Source organism: Hemicordylus capensis, chromosome 2 (assembly GCF_027244095.1).
Source record: "Hemicordylus capensis ecotype Gifberg chromosome 2, rHemCap1.1.pri, whole genome shotgun sequence".
Classification (NCBI taxonomy): domain Eukaryota; kingdom Metazoa; phylum Chordata; class Lepidosauria; order Squamata; family Cordylidae; genus Hemicordylus; species Hemicordylus capensis.
Genome location: NC_069658.1, coordinates 322143803 through 322169937, shown reverse-complemented (window position 1 = coordinate 322169937; position 26135 = coordinate 322143803). Strand labels below are relative to the sequence as shown.

Here is a 26135-nt window from a genome sequence, read left to right as displayed (position 1 = left end):
TGTTGTATTCATATTACTGAAGACTGTTCACCAAGTGGGATGGGAGAAAGTAACATTTCCATTAACTTCTAATGGGCAAGAAAGCCATGGCACCGCGCCCCCCCCCCCCCCCCGCAGCTGTGTACCACCACAATGTGGTAATTCTGTCCTTGAAGAAAGGAACACTGATGCTTGTACTGACGGATTCAAAAGCAAACGCAGATGGCTGAGAGGTTCATCAGTAGGTCAGAGAATGCTGCGAGTGGCAAAGCTGGCTGACATCCTGAGAGAAGGAACCTCTTACCTTGGAGCAGGAGTTCAAGAAGTCATTGTTCAGGCTAACGTAAGACTTCAGCAGATTTGCCTTCACTCCTCGTGGGGGTTCAATGGTCATCTTGGATCCATTCTGGAGGATGGACACTGGAAACTTGTTACTAGGCAAACTGGTGAGCCAAAGTCGGAAGTCACGGTGCACCTAGACAATTGAAATACAGTATGAATCCTGAATAGTCAGAAAAGAGTTAAATTTCTACTTTTCAGAAGTGAACTTCCTATCAAAGAGTCTTTATAACTACCCGGGTTCCTATTAGCAACATAGGAGGTTTTATGAAATGTATTTATCTAAAATATTTATAGCATTCCTTTTTAACAGACTCAAAGTGGCTTACAACAATTCGTTAAAAGCAATGCAACAGAAGATTAAAGTACAATAAAAACAATACAGGAATTTCAAGCAAAGACATTAAACGAAACCAAATTACAGATAAAAGCAAGTGGAATTGCAAGAGATTAAAAGCAGCTTTAAAATATATCTTTAAATGACCGCAGAAGCAGAAACTGAAGGGGAAAGACAGATCTCATGAGGGTGAGAGTTCCATAACATAGATGCTGCTGAGGACTCTGTCCCACATGCCCACCAAGAAGCTTTCCGAGAGAAGCATAAAGATGACCATAAAGAGTGGGCAGGTTCATATGGGTGAAGGTGGTGCTTCAGATACTCTGGGCCCATGTTGTTTAGGGCTTTAGAGGTAATAACCAGCACCTTGAAATAAGTCCAGAAATTAATCAGAAGTCAGTGCAGTTGGAGCAGTACTCATGTTACACCAGTGAGTCAGCTGCACAAAGCAACCTGGCTGTTGAATTCTGCACTAGCTGAAGTTTCTGAATGCTCTTCAAGGACAGTCTGTGTAGGGCACATTACAAAAGTCCAATCTAGAGGAGATCGAAGTATGTGTAACCATGGCCAAGCCTGCCCTCTCAAGAAACAGGTGCAGCTAGCACACCAGTCAGACCTGGACAAAGGCACCTCTAACCAAAGCGGACACCTGAGCATCCAGGATCAAACTCAAATCGAGGAGCAGCCTCAGACTGTGAACCCAGTTTTCAGAGGGAGTGCTACACCATCCAGTTTTGGTTACAACACTATACCCTGAGCATCCTTCTTGACCTGGACCACCTCTGTCTTGTCAGGATTAAGTTTTGATTTATTGGCCTACATCCAGACTTTCACTTCCTTCAGGCACCAGTTCAGCATATTTATACTGTCCCTGTATCTGAATCTGATGGAAAGGGGAGACAGACTGAGTACCCTCAGCATACTGATTGGACAGCTCCAAATCTCCAGACTATGATCCCTCTCAGCAGTTTTACACTAAAGAGCATAGCGGTCAAGATCAAACTGTGTGGGACCTCATATGTCAAAAAGCAAAAGTATTGGGCAGAAGAACCCCAGCACCACTTTCTGGCACCTGCCCTCCAAGAAGGAAGGGAACTACCACAGAACAACACCCTCAATCCCCATCCTGGCAAGGTGGCCCAGAAGAGTTGCATGGCCGGTGGTACTGAATACCACTGAGAGGTCCAGCAGAACCAACAGAGATATGCTCTCCTTGTCTAGTTTCTAGCAAAAATCAACAGTGAGGGTGACCAATGTTGATTCTGTGTTGAAAACAGGCCTGATGCCAGATTGAAAAGGAGCCAGGTCATCTAGGAAACTCGACTTGTTGGTGTTTTGGTTCAGGGTTTTTTGTGTGTGTGACGCGATGATGTGCTCCTCTCACTTTAAAAGGATACCTGACCATCACATTCTAAATATAACTTTGTCTACTTTGCTATAAATACCCATAACATTTCCCAAAGGAGCTCAAGGGGTATTTTTTTTTTTAATTTCTGCTGAAAATTGAAACTATTCCCACAGCCAATGAGCAAGGAGTGAGATTTTCAGTAACTACCGAATGCTTTCTTCTTTCTTGAAAAGTGGACATTATCCTTAGAACAAGGGAGGTAGAACCTGGCTGGAGCACTGTAGTGACCAGGCTCCCCGAGTCTAAAGAGTTAACAGGAAGTGAACCCTTGTCAGGGGCGTAGCAAGGTTGGATTGGCCCCAGAGATGAGATTTTAAAATGGAGCCCGCCCCCCGTCAAAGTCCAGGGCCTCCACCCACCCCAGGCCCCCAAGCATTTAAGTCTGATATTTCAAAATAAGTATGCTGCCTGGAAATACATTTCACTGAACACACACATGCACACTTCACAATATATAGTGATATACTTTGAATACTATATATTTGTGCTACTTTTAATGCCTAGAATACACCAGAAACACTAATTATTAAAATGGGCCCCTCGATGCAGATTAGCAAAGGAGACCTTCAACCATGCAGTGTGAGCCTATGTTTGTTTTCTCAGAATTCTGAACAAATTCAGTAGAGTTTGATTCCAGGAGGTTTTTCACACGAGGCTTTTAGAGCGCTTTAACACACATCTCCTCTGGAATGGAGGTGCTGCATTCACATGTTGGCCAGATTTACCCTGAAGTCCCTGCGAATTATTGGGGAGCAGTTCACATGCAATTCAGGTTTTTCACTGCTCGTTAGAGTGTAGCCTGATTTATATCCAGAGTAAAAACAACAACACTATTTTGCATTGGTTCTTTGGGACAACTTCAGTTTTGCAGTAAAGTCTCCCAGTAAACTTGCAGTAAAGCCTGCTGTGTGTAAAAGTCCCAGGTACGTGTGTGGAGCATTGCAGCCTCAGGCAGCAAATCTAACCACATTTAGCTGGAAGAACATTTCATGGAAACCTAAAGGACTTACTAGCATGGAAAGCATGTCTACGTAAAAATAAACTCCACTGCATTCAACTGTCTGAGATCCTTCCCTGGTAAGTGCATACAGGATTGCACATGCTCAGGGATGTAAACCAAACCAAACCAAACCAAACCAATTTGGGCTCCCAGCACATTTTGCTCCCTATAGGAGACCAGTAAGTCCCACTAAAGCAAAGAAGATAGGTGGGGAGAAATAGAGAAAAGAGCAAGAATTAGCACCATTCCTCAGGAGAAAAAGAGGTGGGCGGCGGGAGAATGAGGAATCTGCCTCTTCTTGGTAAAATTTTAAGATAGATGAGACATGCCAGGGCTCAAGGAGCTCCTGAAGTTACGCCCAAGTCTGCCCTAAAAGTCATTCTCCCTGCACTCCAATGTGGAAGTAGGGCTGGTTGTGGTCTCTCACTGTACTGAGATAAAAACCACTCTCTGCAGGTGCTCAGAAGCAGGGTCATCCCTAGTGGGGTGTGGGGCTGGGGGGCAAATCAGCATGTGCAGGGCCTCCTTAACATTTCATATCATTACAGAATCATAGTGACTGATGACATACAGTGTAAATAGTGTGAGTGAGGTTTTTGGACATGTCCAACCAGCTTGGCATTTCTAAATAAAAAATAAAATAAAAGCACAACACATGCTTCCCAGTTCTCACTCAGATCTTCTGGGTTGCAAAACAACTTGAACATAAGTGCATTTATAAATGAATGAATGAATGAATGACTATAAATATAATATTGTTTGTTCCAGAAGTTTTTGTAATTTTCTGCCATGAAACAAGCCACTTATAGGACTTTTTAGATAGTAAAAAAAAAAAAAGCCAGCAAATTTTCCAGTCTGTTTCAAATTAAATATTCAGAGACTTCTCAGTCTCCCCCCATCCACCATATCAAAGCCTTACAGCAAGCAAGCAGATCCCCATATATATGGGTGTGTGTGTGGTGGTAATCACAAAAATATATTCACATTCTACCTCCATTACTGGTAAAGGCTGGGCCGGCCGGCCTGGGCAGAGTGGTGGGTAAGGGCAGCCAGCGCTGGCCACTCTGCCTGCCTCCTTCCTTGCTTGCTGCTGCCTGCCAGCACTTGAGTTCAGGCTTCAGGGAGGCCTGCACGAGGCTTCTCTGGCAGCCCCCCCACCCGCTGATCAGCTGAGAGGCAGAGAAAGAAGGAGCGAAACGGGCAAGGGGAGAGGGTGAACAGGTCAAGGGGGACTGGCTGAGTGAGGGTCCTTGGGGCTGGCTGGGTGGGCAATGGGGAGTCATGTGACATGTTTCTGGGGGGCCCTCTAGGCAGTCGGGCCCCGAGACAACTGTCTCCCCTTGCCTGATCATAATTATGCCCATGACCCTTGTCTTGACTGACAGGCTGGTAAACCCCAGGGCAACCAATCAGTACACCAAGTAGGTGGGACCTAGAGAGCTGTTGCTGGTAATTCTGAGAACAAGAAAGGAAATCTGAGCAGAGAGTGTGGACTAGCAGGAAGTCTGTGCTAGAGGAGCATGGAGGAAGACATGGGGCAATGGAGTTTTGCTGCAACACGATGGTTGTAGATCCTTGTAAGACAGGATTGTAGGAGGCTTGAGTCTCATCTGGAATTTGGTGAATTCAAGGACAGGAAGCCTGGGTTTTGGCTTCAGGGAATTAGTCTAGAGAATAGTTTGTTTAGTCAGACTTCACATCAGGAATTTATATTTCTTTGTGTGTGTGCTTCATATTTTCCTAAATATCTGTTCTTTGCAACTAAGTAACCAAGATTTTTAAAGTGTGCTGCCCCAGCATCATTCAGCGTGCTTTTGAAGTATTCTTGTAGCCAATCAAGTATTTTGGAGTGTTTCTAAAAAGCTAAAAGCCTCAGACAGAACCAGTCTGTAGTAATTGAATAAAAGTTTTTTTCCTTTGTTCTTTACCTTTTACAAGCTTCCAAGGGTGGTTATTACCCAGCAGGAGAAAGCGAGAGGAAGAAGGGTATTATCCAGTGCAAAATGTGTCTCAATGAGAGCTTGGCCAAATTAACAATTAACTCCACATGCAGGCAGTCGCCTGGGAGGGAAAGGTTTTATTCCTGCTTATTAGCAAGGGGGAGCAGATTTTTTGTATTTGCTTAATACACAGTTACAGCAGGACCTTGGACTATCGCACTCAATTTAATGGTCCAGTACTCTACAAGCCTCAGAGTGCTTGGTGGCAGCAGGAACCTACCAGAACCTCTGGGTTTTACCAGAATATTTTTCTTCACTTTCTGGGTTTTGCAAATTAAGGATTTTTAATATTAACTGACCTGAGTTAGGAAAAGGAAATTTCCACCACCCACAATCTGCTACAAGCACTGACACCAACCCTCCCACTCAAGATGTAACAGGTCTTCTTCAGCATCAGACTGGTAAACAGTAAAACAAGAGACGGTGGGCATGTGTGTTACCTTGTCAGGGTTGATGCCTTCAATGAGTCTCTCCAAAGAAGGCATCCAGCTTGGAGCCAGGTGGCAATTCTGGAAGAAGACCCATTTTCCCCGCTCCATAGCATTGCGCATCATGGCCTCTGCACGTGGACCCTAATAAGCAAAACAAAGTATACTTTGTTCAAGGATGTGTGTATTCTTCATATATACATCAAATATGTAGTTTGGTCCTTTAGGCATGCTCTTCCGTTCAATAGGAGCTGCAGGTGTGTGTGAGTGAGTGAGACACACAGAGAGAGAGGATTGGGAGCATACTGCATAGGGAGGGGGTGTTTAATTTTTAAAAGTAGGAGATGTGAATGAAACAGGCTTACAATATAAGACTTGCGGCAGGCTCCTTGAGATATAGCAATTGGGAAAAAGCTGGATTAATATCCTATGTGGGTCAGACTCTCTGCTCAGACTTGAATACTAACCTGTGGACTTGAGCACATTCCCAGCTCTTAGCCCTAGATTCCCATTTGTAAGATGGGGATGGCAAGAATCTCCTTCCCAGCATTCTTCAGAGAATGAATGGGCTATTGCTACAGTGAGATTAATAATAGTGAGTTTTTGTTTTTATAAAACATCAGCAATGGACTCTTACTTGTCCCTGGCCAAGAGAAATAGCAGAGAGCTTCTTAGAGAACTTCATTTCTTCAGCAAATTTGTAGAGATCAGCTGCTGGGTCTGTGCCTGGGGAAAGGACGAATATCAAAGGGGTAGTAGATGCAGACTCCTTGAACACCAGAGAGAGATTTGCAGTCTGAAATGCAAAAAGGTTTTTCGATATTAATGGCTGACCCCTTGAGAAGAGTGTTGGCTCACAGTCAATGCTCACAGTTTCCCCTTCTTAGGCTTTCACATCTATTGTAGGCAAGAAGCTCAAGCTTAGCTGAAGCTTTAGTAGGAACAGGAAGCAGTATTACAAGCAGCCTTGCAAAAAGGAAAAAAAGCTTGCCCCATCATCTAGGAACATAGAAAGCTGCCAGATACTGAGTCAGGCCATTGGTCTATCTAGCTCAGCACTGTCTACACAGAAGGCAGTGACTTCTCCAAGGTTGCAGGCAGGAGTCTCTCTCAGCCCTATCTTGGAGATACCAGGGAGCGAACTTGGAACCTTCTGTATGCAAGCAGGCAGATGCTCTTCCCAGAGCGGCTCCATCCCCTAAGAGGAGTATCAGTGCTCACATATAGTCTCCCACTCAAATGCCAATTAGGGTGGACCTTCCTTAACAAAAGGAAAAATTCATGCTTGCTCCCACAAGACCAGCTCTCCTCCTCTACTGCTCCCCTGCACCACCTTTCTCAGCTGTTGCTACGTACTTGTGGCTCAATAAAGCTCTGCCCCAAGTTTTCAGACACAAAGTCCTGCATTGCATTGGTGACTTTGTCTCCTCGGAGACAGCGGAGGACCAGCAACTTCTGGAAGGGATCCAATATACTGTCCCATTTGCCAGGCAGAGGCTCCCTGCAAGAGAGAAAGGGGTTGAGTCAGGCGCACACATGATGCACAGAAAGGGCTAGTAAAAAGTGCTGTCCAGGTCAACAACATCTGTATCACAATTTCCTTGCAGATGTTTAACCCATTGGCTTAATTGGCAATGCTATTTGGTTATATTATAATGTGCAGCTGTGAGGGGGCAAGCAAAAGCCAGGATCTCTCAACATATTTGGGATAGAAGAAAGAGTCACCTGTGTGGTTCAGCACTGTCAAAAATTTTCCGGAAGGCATATAGATTTGACACAAAGTCATCTGCAAAGCTGGAAAAATTGTACAGGTTGCTTAAGGCCAAGATGTCATTCCATGCTCTTTCATACAGCCACACAGGAGCTGGATTCTCTCGCATGACCTTAACGGCACCACCAGAGATAAGGTATCGCCATTCATCCTGTATGTTGAGGTCAGAAAGAATATAAAGGAAAATATAGGCTTTGTATAGTGCTCCTCCTGTGACTCTTGGCCAGAAGTGCTAATATAAGGATGCATTCCCCTTTCTGGCCCATAGGCAATGGAGGCTCCTCATTTGGGGCACATTGCCCCCCTCCTTGCCAGCCCCACATTCTTGGCAGCCCCCATCCTCTCACCAAATATATCATCTGTCCCTCTGTTTGTCTGACTCCCGTATTTGAATGTTGCTCTTGCATTTCTGCTACTGGCCAGTAGATGGCACTGGCTCTTGGGTCTTTTTTCAAATTCCTTTGTAAAGTCATTTCTTCCCTCTTAGGGTGTTCACTGGGATCCATTGCCCCCCAAGGAATCAATCACCATACTTAGTCACTATCCAAATTGCATATTTAGTGCCCTGGCAGCAATCAGGATGCGCCTTTCTTTTATTTTCCCTAAGGGTGCGCAAGGGCTAGTCCTGCCCCAACCAATCAGAATAGCTTACAGGCACCTAGTCTGACCAATAGCCAGCAAACAAAGCCAGCCCAGCAACCTGATTTCCATGGTCCTTCTAGGCAGGCTGAGTGACGACCTTTTGAAGATCTTTGTGCAAAATGGGAGTACCAGTCTGCAAGCAAATGGAGTTCTGAACAGGTAGGAGCCCTGGCTACCTTTCTCCAGAGGAAAGCCAGCCCTTTCTCCTCACTCAGCACCCTGACCAGGCCCTCAGGAGACTTTGGATTTCTCAAGCATTTGCTGGGAGCGCTCTACTCCGCCCTTCCTTTTTAAAACATGCTACAAGCAAATCTTGGCAACATCCAGAGATCTAAAGAATGAGGGGGAAAGTGGGAGATATGGTGGCCTGGCACTTCCTCTGGGGAGTTCATTTACTAACAGGCAAACAAGCAAACAGCCCCCCACCTTCCCGCTTGTTCTGGGACATTAAGCAAAGCCTCTTGCTAGCGCCCTTCTCTTTCTCTTACTCTCTCACCTCTCTCGAGGGCAAGAGAGGGAGGGGGCTATGGCTTCCAAATAAAACAAGGCCTTTTAACTGAAATTATTAATTGGACAACTTCAAACATCCTGTTTGAAAAATGTGGGGAGTGTTGGTAGTATTGAAAGGAGAAGTTCTCACCTTAGTTCTTTGGATAAGTTTGTGATTTATATGGTTTCATTTTCAAATCTAATAAAGGATTCTGTCAAGTAAATGTTGTATAAAACTGCAGCCAATTCTATATAGTTTATTCCAAGTAAAGCCTTAATGAACTCATTGGGGCTTACTCCCAAGTAACTGCTAGGGATGTGCAGAACCAGTTCACAACTGAAGCAGTCTGGTTCGAATGGTTCGGTCGCAAATTGCTCCAAACTGGTTAATTGGTTTGACCAACCCAGCCAGTGGGTTCGACTGAACCAGTTCAGAAAGCGGAGGTTTGGTCCAAATTTGAACCAAACCGACGCTACTGGTCTGTGCACAGCCCTAGTAACTGCTGTGTACATGGGACTGCAGCCAAATGACATATCTCAGAAATGTTTATAGTGTGAGAAAGGGAGAAATAGGGCTTGCTTTTTAAAAATGTACAAACTGTATGTGCATATTTGTGGGAAGAAAGGAAACTAATGGGCTCTGTGTGGGGCCAAATACATTGTGGCATTTTCAAGCAGTGTGACATGTGTGTATGCAGGTGTTCCCTGCAAAGAGGCACTCAAGACTCCAACTGCCCCACCCTTCAGGTGATCTTCTTAGCCTAGTCCTGCATAGGGTGTGGAGGAGAGCGCTGAGATAGCAAGGGGAGGAGGGGAATGGAGGCAATGCTGATAGAAGAAGGGATGGAGCTATTGAGGGGAGGAAGAGGCATCGGGACTTCAGAGAGAGAGAGAGAGAGAGAGAGAGAGAGAGAGAGAGAATATTTCTACTTTTCGCACTGACACTCACCATGAACCACTCTAAGGGCAGGATTCATTTCCTTTCAGACAACCAAGGGGAGAATTTAGCACTAAATCAGCACTAAATAGCCAGCGCACTGGCTACTTCTGGTTTGATGCCGACCAGGGCGGCAAGGAGGTACGCTGCTGCCCCACACCAGTGATTTTGGCGACCACGCCGGTGGGGGAAATGTGGCTGTGGGGTGGGGAGGGCACCCTCCCTGCTCCTTAAAGGTAACCACCTCCAAACCAGAAAAGGACCACCGAACCGGTTCGTGCACATCCCTAATATCTGGAAACCTTGGTCCAATCAGGTTACCTAGGTGTGTTTTCACACATTATACAATTGCTAAAGGAAGCACTCCTGTAATACAACTTACTCACCATGTCAATCCTGCCTTCATTCATCATGATCCGGATACACACCAGAAATGCAAACATGAGCTTGTGCTTCTCAAACAGGCTGCGGCATACATTACTGTAGAGGCTGAAGGTGAGGTACTTGTTGATATTTACAATCCGCTTCTTCAGTGTGTCTGAAATTAACCAATCACAAAACAGCAATGTGGAGGAGGAGGAGGAAACTCCTTACAACAGTGTCACCGTCTTTGCCAAAGAAGATTTTGGCAAGGAGGACCTAGACCAGCAAGAGCTTGCTTTGAAAGCTTATATCATGCCTTCCTTCTGATGGCTGCATATTATTTTATTATTATTATTACATTTATATCCCGCTCTTCCTCCAAGGAGCCCAGAGCAGTGTACTACATACTTGAGTTTCTCTTTCACAACAACCCTGTGAAGTAGGTTAGGCTGAGAGAGAAGTGACTGGCCCAGAGTCCCCCAGCTAGTTTCATGGCTGAATGGGGATTTGAACTCGGGTCTCCCTGGTCCTAGTCCAGCACTCTAACCACTACACCACGCTGGCTCACTGCCTGAAGATATGGGGATGTCAGAGGGACCTACAAAACATTTGTTTGAGGGGAAATTATGGCAAGAAGTGTCATATCAGCAAGGATAGTAAGTGAGAAGGCAGTGCTTCAAAAGAGTGCTCCCACTGCTTTCTCAATATTGGTACCACCGAGGTCAGGTGAGAGAAGGAGAGGCCCAGTGGGACCCTACTGCAGGGCTCAGGAGCACTTCTTATCTCACTTCCGGCTGACTGAAGGCTGCCACGACCACCATCACTATTTATTTATTAGACTGGTCTGGGGGAAAGGAACTCAAGGCAGTAATTATGAAGGCTAAAGGGAGGAGCTCACTTAGTTCTGAAGTTCTGATAATAAGGTAGGCATATAGGAGGCTGTTATATACGAAGTCAGTCCATCTAGCTCAGTATTGTCTCTACTGACTAGCAGCAGCCTCTTCCAGCACTATCTGGAGATGCCAGGGAGTGAACCTGGAACTTTCTGCATGCAAGCAGATGCTCTTCCACTGAGCAATGGCCCCACTCCCCAAGAGGAATATCTTTATCACATGTAAGCTCCCATCCAAATGCAAACCAAAAGAGACCCTGCTTAGCAAAGAGTACAATTCATGATCACTACCAGAAGACCAGCTCTCCTCTTCTAAGGGAGACATTCAGAGTAAATGGTTTTCTGTGGGGTTCTGGGTGTGTGGAGATTTCCACCTCATACTCAAAGCTACCATAGGTACCTGCTCTCTCTGAGTTTGAAATTCCTGTCAGGAATATGTTGAGGAACCATTCTAATGAATACTGGTACATGGGGTCAACATTGGCCAGGTCTGAGACACAGAAGAAAAGGATCTGGGTGCGGACAGCCACAGGCACATACTCCATCCGAGTGATATCAATATCCTTCTCTGTCTGCTCAGCTGCCTTCACTTTAGCCTGTAGGAGAGATGTAGTATCATGAAATTATGTACATTTCCCAGTAAATCAAAAGGAATAACCGGTTCAGGTGGGGGCACAATTGAGTCACCAACCTGGATCTCCCCTGCTTTCAACTTGGATGCTTCCAACACTTTGATGAGCTCCAAATCATCCACTGGATTCCCCTCAGAGGAGCTTAGACGGTACAGGATCTGATCCTCTATCTCCTTCAGTTCCTGTCGCATCTTGGCATTACTGACGATCAGCTGATTCTTAGCCTCTTCCAAGTCAGGCCGCTCCTCAGCCACTACTTGGCCTAGCAACTGGTCCTCTAAGCCACTATAAGAAAACAACCCCCCCCCCCCCAGATTAAACCTCAGGTTTCAGACTTCCTCAGCTGAAGACTACTCACCCAATCGGGCTCAGATAAAGCTGCCACTCAAGGTATTGGCACCAATGGAGAAAAATCCGTGAATTTGGAACTACAGATGGGGAATAACATTGGTGTTGACATAATTAAAGAAGAGGGGAAAGGAAGAGAATGTACTGTAAGCCCAAGGACACCAGTTGGCAAAAAGAGAACATCAGGAATGAACAGCATACGTTAGTTATTCATCTATGTTCTCTAATTATGTGTTTATTGTTCCAAATTCTTGACTCCCACAATTCAGGAACAGAAGTCAATGGTTGCCACAAGTTAGTGGTAAAAGATACAGAAAGATGACTGCCTACCTGGGGGAAAGGGTGAAGTTAATCAGCGTAAGCTTGGTGGATAGCTCTGGTGTGTAGTGGGGATTGGGTAGGTTGGTGGTGATGTACAACTGGAAATCATCATGATATGGAATCACTGTGTCCCCCAGCTTCAGCACTGTGCTGCCTTGCTGCTTGTATGTCTGTAGATCAGGGAAACAAGTAAAATATTCTGAAACGTCTATGTGAGAAGCAGAAACAAAATCCCATCTCAGACAGATGAGCTCAGAGGAGCACTCTCTGTGATAAGGGGGCTGGTAAAGATAATTAGATTATCATCTGCACAGCTGACTCTGCCCAACAAGTTCTTCTGATTAGAACCTTATTCTTATTCTTCTTTTTCTATGAAAAACTGCTTTGCAAACTTTTCTTGAAAAGTGGTTTTGTAGTAGTAGTAGAATGCATGGATGGGCAAAAGTGAGATGTAGCGGTGGCAAGGGTTCCACGGGCAGAAATCAAACACCAGATTTCTGCAGAACTTCTGGTCTCCTTGGCAGACCCCCATCCTGCCAAATGATTTAGGACTTGCATGCCTCAGCATCATCACTGCCTCCCAGTTTCACCTGGGAGTAATCACTTCATAGATGATGTGGCTCAGCAACTATATCAGCACAAACTAACTGCCATCTCCTTCTCCCCCATCTTATGGATGATAGCCTGGTAGAAACACAACTGGTAGGGGGACATTGCTGGTGTGTGTGTGTGTGGGGGGGAGCTGGCAGGCAAGGGAAGGATTAACCACCATCCTTCTGCCCAAAGCTTTCCCACTGCAAACTGTGCCCACCTGGTCCCAATCTGCATAGGAGAAGCCATGGCCAAACTTTAAAAGACACAAGGATGAGAGAAAACACACAGTTCTGCTCTAGTTTCAACATTAATGTAACAACCAACAGCGGAAAGGCTGCCAATGCCTTCTGATTTACACACACACACACACACACACACACACACACACACACACACCTGCTTCAGCAAGACGGGTTCAAGAGCTGGATCCAATTCTTCCCCTACGTTCTCCAGGAGGAATGGCTTCCCAAAACGAATAGCATTCTCCAAGCTGCGCAGGAAGTCCCGGTCACTGAGCTTAGCTGTATCTAATCCACTGTCTTTCTCCTGAAAAATAGCAGGGTGGGAACAAACTCAGCGCAAGCAATAACAGGGGGTCCACTCTGTGTGAATGTGGAAGGAAATCAGAGACAGAAAACTCATTAAAATGGCAAAAAATATATGCAAACACATACATTTTGCTAATAAACGGAACACAGTAGACATGAGGCACCATGTAGTGAAAGTCACCCAGAACTCAGCCCACATGAAGTGTTGAGGAGTTGCAGTGTGAAAGCAATAAAGAAGAAGGTGGCGGAATACCTGTGTGGTGAGCAAAGCAGTTACTTTCACTCCTACTATCTCTATGGTTATTATAGCTCACCAGTTAGGCTTTTGCTTCACGTTTACTGATTTTCACATCACAAAATCAATAATTAGAACAATAAAAATATCAGAATGGAATTAGAACTCTGTGCTCCAACCATGTCAAATCCTTGCTAAAGGATGAAATCTGGTATTTTGCCTCAAAACTTTAAACAAATATCTTCTGCGTGCAAAAGAGTGAGCAAAAAACCAGAAGAAAAAGAAAATACAATTTAAGTCTAGTATATTCTGAAGTTCATATATACAAACGTAATATTTTCTACAGTTGTTTTTATTGGGTGGTAGCCAACTATGAGCAGTAGGAAGCTTGGAGAAGGGACTTTCTCCCCAGCCACTCCCCCGTCTCCCCACAGCAACCCAATACATATCCCCAAAACAGCTCCTGAGGTCAGGCAAGCTTCAGGAACAAGACGGTGTGAGGCACTGGGGGCTGCAGGAGAACTGGGTGAAGGCACCTCCTGTGAGCAAGCTCCATGCACAGAAGAGACCTCTACCTGATTTTGGCAGTCCCCCCAACCTTTCTCAGCATCACATGCCCTGCCCTGACCCTCAACAGCAACCTTCTGAGGGTCACAGAGGGTTGCAGTGGGGAGAAAGGGGTGGGAATGCCTTCTTTTGGAAAACTGTCTCCCACTTGCAACTGTTTGCATAACTCATCATTTGTAAATTGAGAATTTTGGAACAGAGATGTAAAAGGCAGGCCTTTATAGGAAATGTACTATTTGAATCTTATAAATAGAAGAATTCCTTTGGCACCAGTGAAGCTGATAGATGCCTTGTTAAAAGCTGAAGTCCTTACCAGGTTTTTTATCCACTTATTGGCTTGTCCCTGGGGATCTATGAAAAGAGTCCAACGCTGAGAGAACTGTGTTATCATTCCATTCTCCACTGACAAGGTATCATTGGGTAGACCAGCAATCTACGTAAGCAAAAAAAAAAAAAAAGAATTTTAACAGAAAATGTCAGGTTTTGTATACTCGATCTTAAATCAAAGTGCGTAGTTGAGAAGCAGACGAGGAAGGGTAAGGCTTGAGTTCCATATCAGACTGTCAAGCAGAGGGTCAGAGGCAAAGGCCTACTTAGAAATGGATGAGGGCAGAGGACGAGTGAGACAAGTCAAAGAGCTGGGCGAGGGGAAAGTATGAGTGACTATTCTGATTGGATGCCCAGATTGCCAGGCAAGCTTGAAGACAAAGGTTTTATGGGGCCCAGGGATCTGCTGATCACATCCAGGCTGTGCTTAGCCAGGCATCACACCCTGGAGTGCTCCCTTGCTCCTCAAAGACCTGGCTTGACAGGGTGTGGGTGATGCAGGAGGCAAGGCAACGTGCTGCAAAGTCTGACTTGCACAGCACCCTACACAGAGTAAGTAAGCAGGGTTTGCCAACATGACCTTGATTAATGGAACTGAAATGCTGTTTCAATGCCTCTCATCACCAAAGTACACATGGGCATGGTACTGCACCAGGGCTGAGAGGGCCTTTAATGAGGGAGGGAGGACTGCATTAATTCTGCCTCCTTGCAAAAGTGTGGAGTGCCTTCTTCAAAATGATACCTGCCCTTGTAATAAATGTACAGTCTTGTTGGGAATCAGTGTTCCCTCTAACAGGGATTCCCAGATGTTGTTGACTTCAACTCCCAGAATCCCCAAGCAAAAGCCATTGCAGCTGGGGATTCTGGGAGTTACATAGGAACATAGGAAGCTGCCATATACTGAGTCAGTCTATTGGTCTACCTGGCTCTGTATTGTAGTTGAGTTGTAGTCAACAACATCTGGGAATCCCTGTTAGAGGGAACACTGTTGGGAATCTAAGTGTCTTCCTTCAAAATAAGATTTTTATTGCAAGAGAATAAAATATTTTTATTCTCAAAATATTTTTTTTTGAATAAAAGTTATGCATATGTGTAAAAATTTATGTTTGTGTGTGTTTTACATATGATGGATATTAGATGGAAATGTTAAGGAGGCCCCATGCATGCTGATTCACCCCCGCCCTATGCCCCCCTAGGGATGGCCCTGCTTGAATAAGAAGGAACACTGGTACTCACCGTGAAGGTTGTTGGAGCTATGGAGGTCATCCAGGATGGGCGATCTCTTCCCATCTGCAGGACTATGCTAATTAGTAAGCCTTTAGATATAGTGAAGGAGAGAACCCCCTTCAGTTTTTGTATAATAGCCAGTGAACAGAGTATAAAGAAGAGATAAATATTGAGCCAAGAAAGAACTCTGAGAGAAAAAAGCTAAGCCAGGTAGAAGAATCTCCAGGAAGGCAACCATCCTCAGTGTGCATTTCTCCCTCTACAACTGGGAGTCGGGAGGCTTGCAGAAGTGTAGTGAGGCTGGCAGCAGCCCATGTGCGGCCGCTGTAGCCACAGCCCCCTGTCCCTGTCCCCCACGTCCATTGTCAGATGCTAGCCACGCCCCCACATCTGATGTCAGATGCAGTGGCATGGTCTCCCTCCCAAACAGGGCCGCGTGGCCCCGTTTGGAAGGGAGATCAGCCTGCGCCTCATTGGACAGTGCAGCCCGGAGGAACTCTCCCCGAATTTAATAAAGCGTGGGCCGATCTCTCTCCTAAACAGGGCCATGCAGCCCCATTTGGGAGTGAGATCGATCGGCCCCGCTGCAGGAGTGGCTCTCCCTGCCTTTAAGGCAGGTTGAGTCACTCCGGCTGCACTGCCAATGCAGTGCAGGCCGATTTCAGGTCCGAACGGGGCTGTGTGTCCCTGTTTGGGACCAAAATAGTGCCTCCCACTTCTGACGTCAGATGCAGGGGCTGTGTCTGGTGCTGTGCTTGCAGCCCCTGATTGGTGGTGGCCCTGGTTCTTTGAAGCTGTTCACCCAATGTTGGCTCCACCCCTGGAGTCTTGTTTTAGCCTCCCAGCGGCGGTCTCCTCGTGAGTTGCTGTGGCGCGGAGTTGAACTGCAGCATCTCACAATCAGGAAATTGGGGTTAGCAGAGTGTGTGCACTGCTAATGTCATTTAAGGGGAGGAGTGTTTTTGGAGGCTTGCTGCTGGGAGCTGCATGGCTCCCGTTGCAGCACATGACTGGGAAAAACCGGGCTAGGCTCTATTCCTCCTGGTTGTGGGAATAGCCTCAATGTGTCTTTGAGCCCTTTCTCATGACCAGTGACATAGGGCAATAGGGTTAGAGGGAAGGAAGCCCTGAAGAGCTTACCTCCCCACACACAAGCAGTTTCCTCTCCTTGGGCGGGCGGATCGCCCTCCCAGACGAACACCAGTTGCTGCCAGTAGCTCCAAGGGCCGGGGTACTGGGATACGTCACCCCACCCCCGGGGCTTCAATAATGCACCAAGTGAGTGTGTGGTGCATTATGGGGACCCCCCTCCCCTCCCCAGCTGCTTGCAGCCGTGGCTGACAGACGATCCGGAAAAAAGAGGTTAAGGGAGTGTTTGATCCCTTCACTTCATTTTAGAGGGAGGCTCCATAGGCAAAATAGACACCAGGATCAGACCTGATGCTGTCAGTACACACGCACGTGTGAAACCGGGCTGGGCTTCCTTCGTCCGGTTTTGCACACGCATGTTAGTAATTAATTCTCCCTTTAACTCCAAGATCGCGTGCTCTCGCTCCCTCTCCCTCTGTCTCTGAAAAGGAGAAATATACAGATGATCAAGAAAGGAGGCTGAAAGAAAAATGAAGGGGCTAATAAATGCTAACTTTTTGGGGGGAAGCAAAGAGGATGAAAAAAAAGAAGATAGAGAATTCTTCTTCAGAGGACCTATAAAGAGGTGTCTTGGAGTAGCAGGACAGAAAAACCTGAAGGGGACTCTCTCCTCCAGCTGTATCCAAAAGGCTAACTAATTAGCATAGTCTGGGGCAAGTGACAAAACATGGCCCGTCCTGGATGAGCTCCTGCACCAACAGAGAACTTGGGCTGGAGTTCTAGATTTTGGCGTGTTAGAGCTACTAGGAACAAGTGGATTCAATCTTTAAAGATTACATTTGGAGCAACACTTATAAGGGGTTTTTCTCCATACTTTTCCTTTGACTGTTTCCACTGAAGTGGCACTTAGAAAGTCCCTGAAGCTTTTTAGGAGCTCTGTAGGTTGCTCTTCTATAGGATCACTTGCCTTGGTTTGGTTTTTAAAGATTATAGTTGCACAAAACATGCAGAAAAGCTAACCGATAAATACTGTTGGTCAATATGCACTATTGCCATTTGCCACTCCTTTCCACCACATACCTGCCACGATCGGATTTTCACGGGGTCTCCAAGAGTAGCTATCAGGTTTGGTTCCTTGGTGTGTGGAACACAGCACAACTCCAGCTTCTCAATCCATTCCTCACAAAGTGATATGCGGTATTGGCCCTATCAAAGGAAACTATGAACTGTTAATGTGAAATTACTGTCATTGAGCATTAGTTAAATTAAGCCCTTCTCACGTTGCTTCCATTTATCTCCACGGCTTATTAGGAGTTCTTCATTTTGAAGGGGAGGCTTGAGTACCGTATGCTGAGCATAGTCTAGTCTTCAAAGGGAGCAGTTGTCTAGTGATGTTCAACATATTGGCTAAATGCCAGTGTGTGTCATGTGCAGTGGGCTTCCTGCTTTCCTTCTGTGTGTCGACTGATTCCCGCTCCTTTCCACAGTTTGCCATGACATCCAAGTTGGAGTGAACTATGGTTAGTGCCAACCAAAAACTGCCTCTAAACCATGGCTCACATATTGTGCAGCAAACCGTGTAGCCAAGAGTGATGCCGGCTCACTGCTTACATGGCAAGCATCAGTCTGTCACAACTCCTAGCGCAGGCAGGGGAGGCTTTGTGTGAACGATGCGGTGCATCAGAGCCACTACACCCGACTCCCACTGGGAATGCTGGGAGTTTTGGGTTCAGCTGCTCGGGTGCACTGCATCATTTGCATGGAGCCTCCCCTGCTTGCGCTAGGAGTGGTGATGGACGGGTGAGTGGCATGCAAGCAAACAAGTCTGCATCATTTCGGGGTGTGCCGCTTGCTGCATGGAAAGTGACCCTGTGGCTTGGAAAACAGAGTTTGGGGTAGCCCTGGTTAGTCTTAACCAGTTCAGACATTATAGCAAACTATGAAATGGAAGGGGGAATCTGTGTGCAAAAAAGGTGGTGGAGGGAAACTGAGCAATTGTTTCTCTTCTTTTCCTTTTAAAGTCAAATCTTGCAGTTTTTCTCTTTGGCTGCTCCTTTGAGAACTATGTTAAATTACTAATTTAATTAGATAAAGAACCATACTAAATATGCCCGTTCTTATTTATTTTGTAATTTATAGCCTGTTTTATTTATGAAGGCTCAGGTTGAGTAATAAATCTATAAAATCCAAACACCAGAGGAACATTATGTTTAAAACATTTGAACTGTATATATCTTTAAGTCTAGATAATTTAAGATGTGATTGAAGTCACTCTTGCTGCCACCACCAAGCCCAGCTAAAAATGAGGGGGGAAATTGTATTTGTTAGTGCCTCGGGAACATGCTCAGCCTTTGAAGAACCTCAAAAGGAAGAGTGTTCCCTGGCTAAAGAGCAACTACAAAGAGCACCTCTTGGCATGACCCTGTTATTCTGACAACACAAGTGGTGCACTTTAGCTGGAGCTCCAAGGTGATATGAGAGATCATTTCAAAGGTATGTAGGCTGTTTAAGAGTCAGCATTGTGGCACTGGTGAACCATATACCATCGATACAATTAACCTGATTGTCATGGAATGGAGGAAGTATATGGTTTAAATAAAGATTTTTCCCTCGATTTCACGGATGAGACTCACTGAAGTCAAAACAAAGCTTAAATGTCTCAAGAAAGAAAATGTTTCTCTTGCTCACCGTAAAAGCACCCAGGTATGCCACGAAGCCAGCTGAAACCAGCACATCTCCTGCAATATTGTTGATCATATAATCCAGGTTCTGAACTGTTTCCTGCCAGCGCACCTTTTCATCAGCCAGGCCATTAATTAACTGGAGAAAAGAAACACCTACATTGCCATCCAGTTTCTTCCTCAGTCAACCCTACTCTTATGTACCAAACCTCTGCAGAAAATGCCATGGAAGAACAGTGACTGGGACCTTGGTCCTTAAAACCCACAATGGAGAGATGAGTAATGAAACAGCAGGCCTGATGCCCAGTTGTGATGAAGGTCAGAAGACTGTGGCAAATTAGGATAGGGCAAGCACTTCCTGACAAACGTAATTTTTGATGGAAAAATGTTATTTTGTTAAGATGGGGATTTTTTTATAGATAAGATCCTATTTTCATTAGGTCATTACATCTGTCTCTTTAGCAGCTCCACAAATGTGAAAGAAGATAAAGCTGTACCTTCTCTCTCACCTGGCTTCTCCCCCAGCCCTTTTACTGATGCTCTCCTCCTGTCTGTTGGAACAAGCAGGATTAGGGGTGGGTTGGCAAAGAGAATAAACTATGGCTGCAGCTTCTCTTGCAGCCTTTGGACCAGCTACAGAGAAAGATGTGATCTGAGTTGTAACTTGCCAACCCAATTTTGAACTGAAAATTGAGTTTTGAGCAAGGATTCAGAGCACAACAATGCAACATGGGCAGATGACTGTGACTTGTCGGATTGTTTGTTCATAAGGTAGCACTATGCTTTGATGGGGATGTGAGAAGAGGGTTGTCATGCCCCACAGATTGTCTTGGCCCACTTGCTTCAGTTATCTGGAGCTACATACTTTGCAGGTACCAAATTGTGGTGTACTTGCTCATGGCACAGTATGGGTTGATGCTCCTGCCTCAAAGGGCTGGACTTTCTAGATGGTAAACTACATACATGCAACATACACCCACAACATAACAGCTATAGCAGAAGAGGGCAAGAGCATGTTTCTTCAGTATCCTACATATGATAATGGTTGGAATCCTATGCATCAGAAGGAATGTGAAATAGCTTAGAGCAGTAGTTAAGTACCCCATAATAACTTCTCAGCCACATTCATTTACTAGCAATTTAAGCTTTAAGAAAATCTTGAAGGAAGAAGGTTCATGCCCAGATCAGCTTAGCTAACAGTCCTTGCTGTTCTTGGCTTTGGTGAACTTCCCTTGTTCTTTTGTGAGTATAGATATTATGTTGGCCACAACCATAACAACATGGTGGCAAGTTTTAAACATTCACAGTGCACTGTGTTTTTTCATTGCAAGTTCCACAAATCAAGCACAAGTTCTACAAAAGTCAACTTTTTGTTCTAAATCCACAGAAAACTATATTCTATGAAAGAGAAGAAAAAAGGGATAGAGGGTAGAGTCAGACCAATGGTTTGTCTCACTCTGTACGATCACCCTTGACTAGCAAAAACTCTCATGTGTCTCAGGCTCTGGAGGTTTGGGGGATTGATTTGGAAGTGTGAGACACTGAACCCAGGATGCAGAGCAGGTATACAATGGGGCAATGTCCATAGGCATTTGGAATGCTGCTTCATAAAGGAGTTGGCTATAAGGAAATATGCATCAATAAATATATAAAGTTGTAAGTCCTTTTGAAAAATATGAAGCAACTATTTAATATTTAATATAATACTAGAACTCAGTAATACTAACTAAAATGGTAACATTTCCAGTCTGGTTTGGAAGTGTTTTGGAATTTTAACTTTAGAGAAAAAATTATAGTTATTTGAATTTTGATTTAAAGCATAAGACAATGCAGAGGGGTTTTTGTTGCTTAAAAAAAATAAAGTTTTGAATTTTTTTGTAGGTGTATTTTGTCATGTCTTTTTACAGCAAGTTCAGGGCTCTGTTTGGAAGCATCATACTCTCTTCAGCTATGTGTTCAAACCCCTCTCTTATTCTGCCCATCCCAAAGCTGCAACCTGCAGGAAAACATGTTGAAAGGCTATACAGTACCGACTGCATGTGTTTCTCTATTTTTCATATTTATTTATTCCATCAGTGTACATGGTGCTCTACAGAGCAACATAATAAGAAGACATGCCTCTGCTCCTTACAGCTTGCAATCTACATTTTAAAAGTGGGAGAGAGGTGGAGGACTGAGGGAGAGGATGGGGTACAACTACTAACATAATAATTATTAACAAATAAGAGAGCACAAAAACTAGGCACTGGCCAGAACACATAAGAAGACAGGACCTCATAAAATAGGCTTGAAGTCTGTAAGAATAGGAAGGGTTTCAAGTGAGCAAGGACCAGCAGCTTAGGTTTCCATGTTATCACTGGAATAATAAGTAAATATATTTGCCATGGGCCCTCACAAGTTCAGAAACCAAGGTGTTCTCATATTTGCAACATGAACATATGTCAAAAGCATCACTGGAATGGAATGAGCTTGGCCATCCAGCTCTATCTGTTACCTTGTCAGCCCGCCCCAGTCTCTGCTCACACTGTTCACATTTCATCTCCAGTTCCTCTTTTGTGGCTAAGGTGCCTCTGTATTTGGCCTGAAGATGGGCAATGCCCTCCTCCACTTCTCGCAGGCGTTCCTTGGCCTCATCAAGGACCTTCTGTGTGGCCTGCAAGTCTTCTTCAGCTTCCCTCAGGGCTTGCTAGAGAAACAGGAATAATGGATAATCTTCAAAGGTTCTATGTTGCGAGAAATGCAGGTTTCAGTTGTTGCTGCTTTTCATCTGGCTATTGCCAGGAAACCTCTCATTTTATTTTTAGATGTACACTAGATAACTCTGAAGAAGTGCTGCAGTTGTACTTACGCGCTTTGGCTCTACAGCTTTTGCCACAAAGTGGTACTTATGCATAGCCCTGACCCACTGGCAGATAGAGGTGCAGGCTTTGGACACTTTGGCTATGGCTGCTGGCTGGAATTCATCACTGTCGATATACGGCTGGATAAATTTAATCACTGAATCTGCAATGTTATCCTGGAAAGAGAAAAAAGGGGTGCTGGGTGCTGGGAGCCTGAAGGGTAAAGAGCAGATTCAGCTGAGGGACAGAACAAAATCACCATGGCAAAAATATATAGAAGATATGACAATGAGAGACTCGGCATTAACTGATCCTTCTCTGTTCTCCACTTACTCTATGCCTGAGTTCAGGCACTGCTTGGTCGTTCCTTCAAGAAGGCTTACGAGCCATGAAGCAATGCCTATTTGGTAAAAGGGAAGTGTAGACTATATCATCTGCGAATCTCTTTGGCCCTTTTCTGACATTACATTGAATGTCTGTGAGCACAGGTGTCTGTACACATGCACATGCTTTTGTGAATGACTGTGCATGCATTCATTTTAAAAGTGAACGTGGGTATAGGCTCCCTCAAATGCAGGCTACAGATAGGAAGTGCACTACTGTAAGTGTGTAGACCGTAACGAGTGAATAACTGTACATGAGTACACAGACTCTATATGCGTGGAACATAAGCTGTGAATCTGAGTTGTGGCCAGTGTCCAGTCATGATCAAACCAGATTGGTCAAACTCATCACAGGCCCCACTAAGAGAGAATACCACTGTCACCTTATGGCCACTGTGGCTCTGATAGGTCTAGCCATCTATGGAGCAGGAAGAGCTCAGTAGAAACAAAGATAAGAGGGCAAAATAGTGATTGCAGTCTCTCCTCATAGGGCTAAGTGGCCCACAAAGGCTGGAAACAGAAGCAGTGATGCTACAGAGCCCTGCCCAAACGATGTGCTCAGCCTTAAAACATATGCATGTTAACCGAATTGAATATTAACCAAAAAGCAGGCAGAAATGTGTCAATTTGACTGGCCTGATAGCAATCATAAGTGAGTCCCAGAAATATGACACTTTCCCTTAACCAGCTTCTGTTCCTTTTCCTTTAACAGCAGCTTGATTTGCAGATATTAGCAGGAGATTACTGTCATGCTTACTGTCATGCTACAAAAGGCTTCACCTGCTGATTTCTGCAAATCAAATTGCTGTGAGAGGGATGTGGGGGCTGGGGCAGGTTCCCCCCCTCCTTCTTCTGGCCAGGCAGCAGCTACTCATACTCTGCTCATTCCTGAAATGCAAAAGAAGGGACTGAATGGAAAGCATGTTAGGGATGTGCACGAACCGGTTCGGAGGCCCTTTTACGGGCCTCCGAACAAGTTCAAACATGGGGCCAGTTTGCAGGCCCCAGGGGGTGGCATTTTAAGGGTGAGGGGAAGGTGTACTTACCCCTCTCGCCACTTTCCCCCCGCCAGTGTTATTTTTTCATAAAAACCTTCAGGGCGGCAGCATACCTCCCTGCCACCCTGTTGCCCTTCTCGGCCGGAAGTGGCCGGAAGTACCAGGTGAGTGTGCGCATGCACACCCGTCTGATGGGCACACACGATGGGTGCACGCGCACCCGGTACTTCCAGCCACTTCTGGCTGAGGAAGGCAACAGGGCGGCAGGGAGGTATGCTGCCGCCCGGAAGGTTTTTACGAAAAAATAACACTGGCAGGGTAAAAGTGGCGGGAGGAATAAATGCACCCTCCGCTCCCTTAAAGCGCCATCCGCGCCGCTTCTGAACCCAGTCACTGTTCTGTGCACATCCCTACCTCCGAACAGGTTCAAACACCGGGGGGGGGGAACCAAGTTCAAAATTGGGGGGGTGTCACTTTAAGGGCAGGGGAGGGTGCACTGCACCTCCCCCTGCTTCCCCCCCACTGGCACTCGGTGTCCGCCCTTCAGGGCAGCAGTGTACCTCCCTGCCATCCCTTTCCCCTCTTTGGCCGGAAGTGGCCAGAAGTTCTGGGTGCGCATGCGCGTGGTGAACCCCCATCTGATGTGCACACACACACCCGGTACTTCTGGCCAAAGAGGGTGAAAGGGTGGCAGGGAGGTACACTGCTAGCCTACCGGCTTTTACGGACACCAAGCGCCAGTGGGGGGAAAGTGGGGGGAGGGGTAAGTGTACCCTCCCCTGCCCTTAAAGTGACACCTTCCCCTCGAGCCCCCCCCACCTGGTTTCATGGACATCCCTAAAGCATGTGTGTGGGAGACTACCATTCTGGCAATTACCTTATCATATTTAAACAGGCTGTCAAGAAATTTCCCTGGGTCCTGAAGAAGACCTTTCCCAGGCTCCCAATAGTCATCTATCTTAGAGCCTGGCTTCTCTCCTGCCACTTTTTTGGGCTTGACTCCCTTCATAATGCAGACTGCTTCAATCACCATTTTCACCCCAACTGGAGGCCGTTGCATTGCTCGTACCTAGTCAAAAACATGATAAAGGAAGTGGATCAGTAGTTCATAAGGGGCTGGGGTCTGTTACGAAGCATGCACAATTTATCCTAGGTTGCAACATGACATGAGTTTAAAATGATAGCTGCGCACAGAACTTAGAGTCGGGTCTTTAATACAAAACCATCAGATGCATACTCATAAGAATGACTGCCATTCCTCAGAAGGCTAATATGGAGCCATCTTTCACATTAAATGTTGAATTGATCTTTCTTATTTCTTAAGGACATCCTCATAAAATGCCCAACAAATAACAGCCTGATAACTTCATCAAAAATAATCAAACCTTGCAATATGGCTGCAGTCCTCAGCACACTTAACGCAAAAGTAAGTCCAATGGTGTTACTTCTGAGTAAACATGACTAAGACATGGCTGTATATAGATGAAATCTCAGCTTCTACATTTTTACATAGGAAATTCAAATACCTTCCAGTGTTTTAAGATGTATTACAGTATTTGGCTTCTGGCTATCATTTATGAGCTTGCAAAGATAAAAGTAATCACTCTCTCTTATGAACTGAGAACTCAACACAGTGAAGTGATTGATCTGACCACTGAGCAATATGGTACTTACTGCACGGGAACAAGTTTTATAGTCAAGTTAGGATGACAGAATCTGCAACAGGGAAAAGAGATGTAGAATTCTTATGTGGCACTTTAGGAGATTCAACAAACACCTCTGGAGAGAAGATAAGCTGCACTCTCCTGGCTTGAAGCAAAATCCGGATCCTCTCAAGACTTATTCACCAATGCGTCTTACTTTGGTGGAACTACTCATATGAAGGCCTTTTCTAGATTAGGTCAATTTGCATAATAAAAGGAGTTTAAGTGTGCATCTAAACCAGGGCTGCACAACATAAGGCCCGGGGCCCGGATTTGGCCCGCAGTGACTATTTTACTGGCCCCCAAGTATCCTGCAGCAACACAGGAGCTGGAAACTGCCTTATAGTGCCATCCTGTACATGCTTTCTCAGAAATATGCTCAGAAATATGCTCCATGCACAGAAATGTGCCCAGTGAGGCTTACTCCCATGTAAGCATGCCTTAAACTGCCTTATAGTGCCATCCTGTGCATGCTTTCTCAGAAATATGCTCCATGCACAGAAATGTGCCCAGTGAGGCTTACTCCCATGTAAGCATGCCTAGCAATGCAGCCTGAAAGCAACAACAGTTTAGGGAGAGGGCTTGGCAATTATTTGCAGCTGGCATGCACTCTAGGGCCCCCACTGATGGAGCAGGGGCAGGACCTATTCTCTGGCCGCTATCCTTGGTTGATGATTCCGGCCCACCAGCGCATTTGAGTTGTTCAGCCCTGATCTTAACAGAGCCTCCTGGTGTCTACCTGACTATAAAGGCGTAAGCCTCTGTTTTTCAGGAGGATAGTAGCTGCTGTTCTGAATGCAGCTGCCTCTTCAGGTCTGAAATGCTGTCTGCTTATACATGATGTGGTATAATCACCATTTATCTGGTGGCCAGAGGCAAAGGCAGACAGGGCTCTTGTATATCTTTGACAGTTACTAAGAAGGAGGAATTTGAGGAGGTGAAGTTTTTTCTCTCTCCCCCTCGCACAAAAAGCAGCAATTGCCAGATTTCCTTCTCCTACACATCCATTTAAAGGCAAAGATGCCCTTTCCTTATTTGCCATCTCATCACTGGATGA

The 26135-nt window shown here is 45.5% G+C and overlaps 1 protein-coding gene across 2 annotated transcripts in view; it reads right to left on the bottom strand.

The window, feature by feature from the left end:
• The window catches only part of DNAH1 (dynein axonemal heavy chain 1), a 280454-nt gene that overhangs the window by 10289 nt on the left and 244030 nt on the right, over nt 1-26135 (bottom strand). For both annotated transcript variants that reach the window (XM_053298325.1, XM_053298327.1), the window contains 16 exons: nt 24253-24444; nt 22003-22170; nt 21649-21840; nt 19162-19293; nt 17554-17679; nt 14144-14263; nt 12877-13026; nt 11896-12056; nt 11277-11502; nt 10986-11181; nt 9717-9868; nt 7217-7413; nt 6848-6992; nt 6129-6287; nt 5504-5635; nt 284-454 (listed from right to left, as the gene is read on the bottom strand). In XM_053298325.1, coding sequence (XP_053154300.1) covers nt 284-454; nt 5504-5635; nt 6129-6287; nt 6848-6992; nt 7217-7413; nt 9717-9868; nt 10986-11181; nt 11277-11502; nt 11896-12056; nt 12877-13026; nt 14144-14263; nt 17554-17679; nt 19162-19293; nt 21649-21840; nt 22003-22170; nt 24253-24444 — 2619 coding nt within the window. The remainder of the gene's footprint in view (nt 1-283; nt 455-5503; nt 5636-6128; nt 6288-6847; nt 6993-7216; nt 7414-9716; nt 9869-10985; nt 11182-11276; nt 11503-11895; nt 12057-12876; nt 13027-14143; nt 14264-17553; nt 17680-19161; nt 19294-21648; nt 21841-22002; nt 22171-24252; nt 24445-26135) is intronic.